This window comes from Drosophila miranda, chromosome 4 (genome assembly GCF_003369915.1).
Source record: "Drosophila miranda strain MSH22 chromosome 4, D.miranda_PacBio2.1, whole genome shotgun sequence".
Lineage (NCBI taxonomy): Eukaryota > Metazoa > Arthropoda > Insecta > Diptera > Drosophilidae > Drosophila > Drosophila miranda.
In genome coordinates this window covers 4,664,690-4,672,216 of record NC_046677.1, presented here as the reverse complement: position 1 = coordinate 4,672,216, position 7,527 = coordinate 4,664,690, and the positions used below count along the sequence as shown (strand labels likewise).

Genomic DNA, 7,527 nt, shown 5'->3' with positions numbered 1-7,527 from the left:
AATTTAATAAAAACAAAAATCTATTTAAATATTATGTATGTATGTATGACAATTAATTTTATGAAATTCTCTTGTATAAAATAAAAACAACATGAAAACAAATGAAACTATTTGAAGTCAGTGCTTTTATTTCGCACCAAATTTCGGGAGTATAAGCCCTATGGATGCTATATCGCCGTAATTATATGATATAAATCGATTAGTAACACACAACTTTCTACCCGAATACTTTGTTTTTTTTTTTTTTAAATATATGTATCCCCAAAAAAACAGAAACAAGCAATCCAAGCCCAACGAAACCCCAGTTGTCAAATTCGTGAACGTGTGAGAATACTGAAAAAGTATCAGTGTTATTCGGAGTGGCAGAGAGTTCACAGCTCGGGAGCAAAATAAATTCTAAATTTTGTAGTTTTTTTTTTCGGCAATATTTTTTGACTAGATATTAAGAATAAAGTGATATTTTTTTTAAACTAATTTAAGCAAAAAGTGAAAAACACAACCAACAAACAAAAGACAGTGAAACAAAACAAACAAAGCAAAAATGTTCGTTTCGTAAGAAAGTATTTAGTTCCGGTTCGAGTAATAAGTTCACTCTATCTACCTATCTTCCTTAGAAGAATAATACAACAGCCAATCAACACCTACTCCATTACTACTTTAAACAATAATCAACAAAAAAAAACTGCGAAAAAGGTTTGTTTGGTACGAAACTATTTATTGGTCCAGTTAACAATATCTACCGATCCAACAGACGCTATTAGGGTCTCACTTTAGCTGGCAGGCGCTCTTCCTCGGGGTCCTACGGATGCTGTATCATAGACGAATAATACAACAACCAATCAACACCTACGCTCTTACAGCATTAAACAACAATCAAAGAAAAAACTGCGAAAAAGGTTTGTTTGGTACGAAACTATTTATTAGTCCAGTTACCGATCCAATAGACGGTATTGGGGTCTCACTTTAGCTGGCAGGCGCTCTTCCTCGGGGTCCTACGGATGCTGGATCATAGACGAAGAATACAACAACCAATCAACACCTACGCTCTTACAGCATTAAACAACAATCAAAGAAAAAACTGCGAAAAAGGTTTGTTTGGTACGAAACTATTTATTAGTCCAGTTAACAATATCTACCGATCCAACAGACTCTATAGGGTTGCGCCCATCAGCTGGCAGGAGGGCGTCCTCGGAGTCCAACGGATATACATATACGCGATCAAGCACGAGCACGAGTGAAAAACTGTACAATACTATATTTTGATACTAATAATTATATATTTTTATACCAAAAAAAAATTGATTGTCAACTTATTTCATAGAGAATTGGGGGGGATTATAGACTTACAATTTATATGCCTGAAGAGCTATGATAATTCACTATTTGTTTGATTGATTCTGACGGAAAATCCAGTGCCCAGTGTCCAAATCGAAAATCGGTGCTCCTGCCTCAAAAACTAAACCAACGGTTTCACTTGTAAAGCTGATTTGCATATATGTATACATACTACATATACATACATATGTATGTACATGCATATCTACATATGTACAGAGTGTTTACTAAACACAATTCCGACAATATTGAAAGATTACGACGGACGAAGACTCGGGAACGTGAGAATTACATTGGAATTTCATTTGGAATAAGAATTGCCAATCCAATGTCTTATGCATTAGGAGAGAGCGTGGAAGAGGAGCAGAAAAGAATACAATTTCCCATTCTCCTCTCTCCCAGTTCTAGCTTCCATTTGCACGCGTTCACAATCAGCTCCGCGTTCTTTTACCCGGTTTCGGGTCGCGAAAAGCGGAAAAATTGTGTAAATAATTCAGAATATATTGTCACGTAATAAGTTTTAGTGTAGGGCGCTGAAAAATATAAAAAATCCTGGCTTTAAAGTGTTAAATTTATGAAAATAAGCGTGCGTCTATTGAGAGCGTGAGAATGTAAACAATGGAATGGCAGAAAAATTGCATATCGCGATATAGCGTAGCTAATTACTATGTGTAAGCATTTTTATTAGATTAATTTATTAATTTTTCGTATGTACATAAATAAGCCCTGGGTCGCATGTGTGTCACAGGTGTCTTGCATTTTTTTTCTTTCGGCCACGCGGTCTTTTTGTTTGTATATGTATGTATGTATGTATGTGTGTGTGCGAAAAAAGCGTAAATGGCGCAAAGTCGCTGTCCCTAAAGGAGAGAGCGAAGAGGAAAGAGCGAGTTCTGCCTGCTGGGCGCCAACTGCACGGACCTGGTCAATGACTTCTAGTGCGCCTGTCCGCCCGGCTTTACGGGCAAACGCTGCGAGCAGAAGATCGACCTGTGCCTGTCGGAACCCTGCAAACATGGCACCTGCGTGGACCGACTGTTCGATCACGAGTGCGTCTGCCATCCCGGCTGGACGGGTGCCGCCTGCGAGGTGAATATCGACGACTGCGAGAACCGACCCTGAGCCACCTGTGTGGATCAGATCGATGGCTTTACGTGCAAGTGCCGTCCCGGCTACGTGGGTCTCAGCTGCGAGGCGGAGATCGATGAGTGCCTCAGCGATCCGTGCAATCCCGTGGGCACCGAACGCTGCCTGGATCTGGACAACAAGTACGAGTGCGTCTGCCGCGATGGCTTCAAGGGCATCCTCTGCGAGACGGATATCGATGACTGCGAGGCGCAGCCCTGCCTTAACAACGGCATCTGTCGCGATCGTGTCGGTGGCTTCGAGTGCGGCTGTGAGCCCGGATGGAGCGGCATGCGCTGCGAGCAGCAGGTTACGACCTGCAGCCTCCAGGCGCCATGCCAGAACGATGCCAGCTGCATTGACCTGTTCCAGGACTACTTCTGTGTGTGCCCCAGCGGCACCGATGGCAAGAACTGCGAGACGGCACCCGAACGCTGCATCGGCGATCCGTGCATGCACGGCGGCAAGTGCCAGGACTTTGGCTCCGGCCTGAACTGCAGCTGTCCGGCGGATTACTCCGGCATTGGCTGCCAGTACGAGTACGATGCCTGCGAGGAGCATGTCTGCCAGAACGGTGCCACCTGTGTGGACAATGGCGCTGGCTACAGCTGCCAGTGTCCCGCGGGCTTTACGGGCCGCGATTGCGAACAGGACATTGCCGACTGCAAGGACAACTCGTGTCCGCCTGGGGCTAGCTGTGTGTACCTCACCAACGGCTTCTACTGCCCCTTCAACATGACCGGCGATGATTGCCGCAAGGCCATCCAAGTGGACTACGATCTGTACTTCAGCGACCCCTCGAGGTCTACGGCCGCCCAGGTGGTGCCCTTCGCCACGGGCGGAGCCAACAGCTTGACGGTGGCCATGTGGGTGCAATTCGCCCAGAAGGACGATCCCGGCATCTTCTTTTCGCTGTACGGAGTGGAATCCGCACGCATGACGCAACACCGTCGCCTCCTGCTGCAGGCCCACTCCAGTGGCGTGCAGGTCTCGCTGTTTGAGGACCAATCCGATGCCTTCCTGAGCTTCGGCGAGTACACCTCCGTCAACGATGGACAGTGGCATCATGTGGCTGTCGTCTGGGACGGCGTCAGCGGACAGCTGCAGCTCATCACCGAAGGATTGATTGCCAGCAAAATGGAGTACGGCGCTGGAGGAGCCCTCCCTGGGTATCTCTGGTCGGTGCTGGGTCGTCCACAGCCCTATGGCGGCGTCAGCCATGAGTTGGCCTACTCAGATGCCGGCTTCCAGGGCACCGTGACCAAGACCCAGGTGTGGGCCCGCGCCCTCGACATCACCTCCGAGATCCAGAAGCAAGTGCGCGACTGTCGCTCGGAACCAGTACTCTATCCCGGTCTTATTCTCAACTGGGCCGGCTATGAGGTCACCTCCGGGGGCGTGGAGCGGAATGTACCCTCGCTGTGCGGACAACGCAAGTGTCCTGTGGGCTATACCGGCGGCAATTGCCAGCAGCTGGTTGTGGACAAGGAGCCACCAGTCGTCGAGCACTGCCCTGGAGATCTGTGGGTCATAGCAAAGAACGGTTCGGCCGTCGTCACCTGGGATGAGCCACACTTCAGCGACAATATTGGCGTCACGAAGATCTACGAACGCAATGGACATCGCTCGGGCACGACCCTTCTCTGGGCAACCTACGATATCACCTACATTGCCTCCGATGCGGCTGGCAATACGGCTTCCTGCAGCTTTAAGGTTTCGCTGTTGAGTAAGTATCCACCACAAAATATCCTGCTATTGAATATCATTTATTTACATCTGAAATGTATTTCTTTAGCTGACTTCTGCCCTGCCTTGGCTGATCCCGTGGGTGGCTCGCAGGTCTGCAAGGACTGGTGCGCAGGCGGACAGTTCAAGGTGTGTGAGATTGCCTGCAATGCTGGTCTACGCTTCTCCGAACAAGTGCCCGAATTCTACACCTGCGGAGCCGAGGGCTTCTGGCGTCCCACGCGCGAACCCTCGATGCCTCTGGTCTATCCATCCTGCTCGCCCTCGAAGCCCGCGCAGCGTGTGTTCCGCATCAAGATGCTCTTCCCCTCGGATGTGCTGTGCAACAAGGCGGGACAGGCAGTGCTGCGGCAGAAGGTGACGAACTCTGTGAATGGATTGAACAGGGACTGGAACTTCTGCTCGTATGCCATCGAGGGAACGAGGTTTGTTTTTGCATGAAAGAAAGCTTTGATATCCAATTAATATTTGTTTTCGGATAGAGAGTGCAAGGACATTCAGACCGATGTCTGGACCCTCAGTGGTCCAGCATGTCGTGTATTATATATATATTTTGTGTGTACTTCCTGTGTATATGTTATATGTTTTATGTATTGTATTTGTTCGTTAACCCACAAAAACTTACAGCGATGAGGATGACGATCTGGCATTGACGGGTCGCCAGGGACGCCAACAAACTGGCGGTGATACATACACCCTGGAGATAGCCTTCCCGGCTGTAAAGTATGTCCATGTCCTTAGCATTCCATTCGTTTTGCGGTTCATGCACCCCGATATATCTGCCCAGCACCAATCCACCAAAGAAACCAACCAATCGCCATGCAAAAACACTTTCTAATGCTTTTTCTAATACCATACTACATGTCTATGCGTGCTTACACCACTCGATGTGGGTTTCTCTTGGTTTATTTAAAGAATAGACGAAAAATATTACTTGCACAAAGATATTTCAATAGAATACCATGGATATCTGAAGGTTTATCTATCTGTTGCTCAAATCAAGTAATATTTATCTCATGAACTTTAACTAGAGTCCGAGAAATCCACCATTAAGATTAATTGTATTAATATACAAATGAAAATCCATTAAAAACCCACGTAGTAACTTGTAATTTTCCTGCTGCCTCTTTAGCGATCCTGTGGTCCATACATCGACGGGCGAACGCTCGAGTGTCAAGCAGCTGTTGGAGAAACTCATCCTCGAGGACGATCAGTTTGCCGTGCAGGAGATCCTGCCCAACACAGTGCCCGATCCGGCCTCCCTGGAGCTCGGCTCGGAGTACGCCTGTCCCGTGGGTCAGGTGGTGATGATACCCGACTGTGTGCCCTGTGCCATTGGCACCTACTACGACAGTGCCAACAAGACGTGTATTGCCTGTGCGCGCGGCACCTATCAGTCGGAGGCGGGCCAGCAGCAGTGCAGCAAGTGTCCGGTGATTGCAGGACGTCCTGGAGTCACGGCTGGACCTGGAGCCCGGTCGGCGGCCGACTGCAAGGAACGCTGTCCGGCTGGCAAGTATTTCGATGCGGAGACGGGTCTGTGCCGCTCCTGCGGCCATGGATTCTATCAGTCGAACGAGGGAGCCTTTGGCTGCGATCTGTGCGGCCTCGGTCAGACCACCCGCTCCACGGAGGCGAACTCGCGCAAGGAGTGCCGCGACGAGTGCAGCTCTGGCCAGCAGCTCGGCGCCGATGGTCGCTGCGAGCCCTGCCCGCGTGGAACCTACCGCCTGCAGGGCGTACAGCCGTCGTGCGCCGCCTGTCCCCTGGGACGCACCACACCCAAGGTGGGTGCCAGTTCCGTGGAGGCGTGCACCCTGCCTGTTTGCTCGCCCGGAACCTATCTGAATGCCACCCTCAATATGTGCATTGAGTGCAGAAAGGGCTTCTATCAGTCCGAGTCGCAGCAGACCGCCTGCATCCAGTGCCCGCCCAATCACAGCACCAAGATCACCGGCGCCACCTCCAAGAGCGAATGCACCAATCCCTGCGAGCACATAGCCGAGGGCAAACCCCACATGGCCTGCACGGATGTGTGCGACGGCTTCTGCGAGAACTCGGGCGCCTGTGTCAAGGATCTGAAGGGTACACCCTCTTGCCGTTGCGTCGGCTCCTTCACCGGACCCCATTGCGCCGAGCGTTCGGAGTTTGCGTACATCGCGGGCGGCATTGCCGGTGCAGTGATCTTCATTATCATCATTGTACTGCTCATTTGGATGATATGCGTGCGCTCGACGAAGCGCCGCGATCCCAAGAAGATGCTAACTCCTGCCATCGATCAAACGGGCTCGCAGGTGAACTTCTACTATGGCGCCCACACACCCTACGCGGAGTCCATAGCGCCCTCGCACCACAGCACCTATGCGCACTACTACGACGACGAGGAGGATGGCTGGGAGATGCCCAATTTCTACAACGAAACGTATATGAAGGATGGTATGCGATAGAATTGTTTTTCATCACATTTTTCCTTAAAATAAAATTGATTTTGTGCAGCTTTGCATGGGGGCAAGATGAGCACATTGGCCAGGTCGAATGCCTCGCTTTATAGAACTAAAGAAGACTTATACGATCGACTGAAACGTCATGCCTACACGGGCAAGAAGGGTATGTACTTATTTCCTTATTTATTATCTTTAAATATTTATTTTGTTTTGTTTTTTTTTCCAGAAAAGAGTGATAGTGATAGCGAAGTGCAGTAAACAATAAACAACGAGAAGAATATGTAATTAAAAGCTGCTTTAATGTAAAATGTGGTCATAAAAAAATATAACAAAAAATACACACACAAACACACACACAGACAGATCAAGGGAATGTTCCAACACTGCCCCCCAAAATACTCATTGGAGGGAGAGCCTTGCATTGAATCAACGTAATTGCTGTGAACAAAATCATCTATCGAATCCGAGTCCAAATGTCAGCCAATTACAGCAGCAATTACGTGGCTTAATGCCAGGCTTTAAGCGAGAGAGAGAGCTGCTCGAAACGAAACGCAAAGAGAAATCTGAAATCTTAAATAAGTAAAACTCCAATATGTGCTCTTTAGGTATGCAAACTAAATTAAATTAAGTCGAACTTATATGCATAACTTAACATAATATAATAAAGAAATAATATTGTTTGAATCTTAAGTATTATTTACCTATAACACAAAACAACACAACAAAACACAACTCGGATCGAAAACCATCTTTGCTTGACAGACAAGCCACCAAATTGCAATACATACTTACTATATACTTATATGCTATACTATATACATTTAAATATAGATTTTTCCAACCAATATAGGATTGTGTGTCCAAAACTTGTTGAACAAAT

General features: G+C 47.9%; 1 protein-coding gene and 1 pseudogene across 7 annotated transcripts; both read left to right on the top strand.

Moving 5' to 3' along the window:
- The first annotated feature begins 311 nt into the window (after positions 1-311).
- LOC117188631 lies at positions 312-1,292 on the top strand. 7 transcript variants are annotated; one of them, XR_004472756.1, is made up of 5 exons: positions 334-552; positions 615-693; positions 752-896; positions 945-1,089; positions 1,148-1,235. XR_004472756.1 is itself a non-coding variant. In XM_033392690.1 (5 exons), the coding sequence occupies exons 1-4, from the start codon at positions 542-544 to the stop codon at positions 1,057-1,059; spliced, it is 336 nt and encodes a 111-aa protein (XP_033248581.1). In that variant the 5' UTR covers positions 334-541; the 3' UTR covers positions 1,060-1,089; positions 1,148-1,235. The 7 variants fall into 7 exon arrangements, 4 of the variants coding, with proteins under 4 accessions (XP_033248579.1, XP_033248580.1, XP_033248581.1 ...); XM_033392690.1 differs by having other exon boundaries at positions 752-905; positions 968-1,089; XM_033392691.1 differs by having other exon boundaries at positions 336-552; positions 968-1,089.
- A 661-nt stretch (positions 1,293-1,953) lies between these two features.
- On the top strand, positions 1,954-6,971 carry LOC117188674 (annotated as a pseudogene).
- The last annotated feature ends 556 nt before the right edge of the window (positions 6,972-7,527 follow it).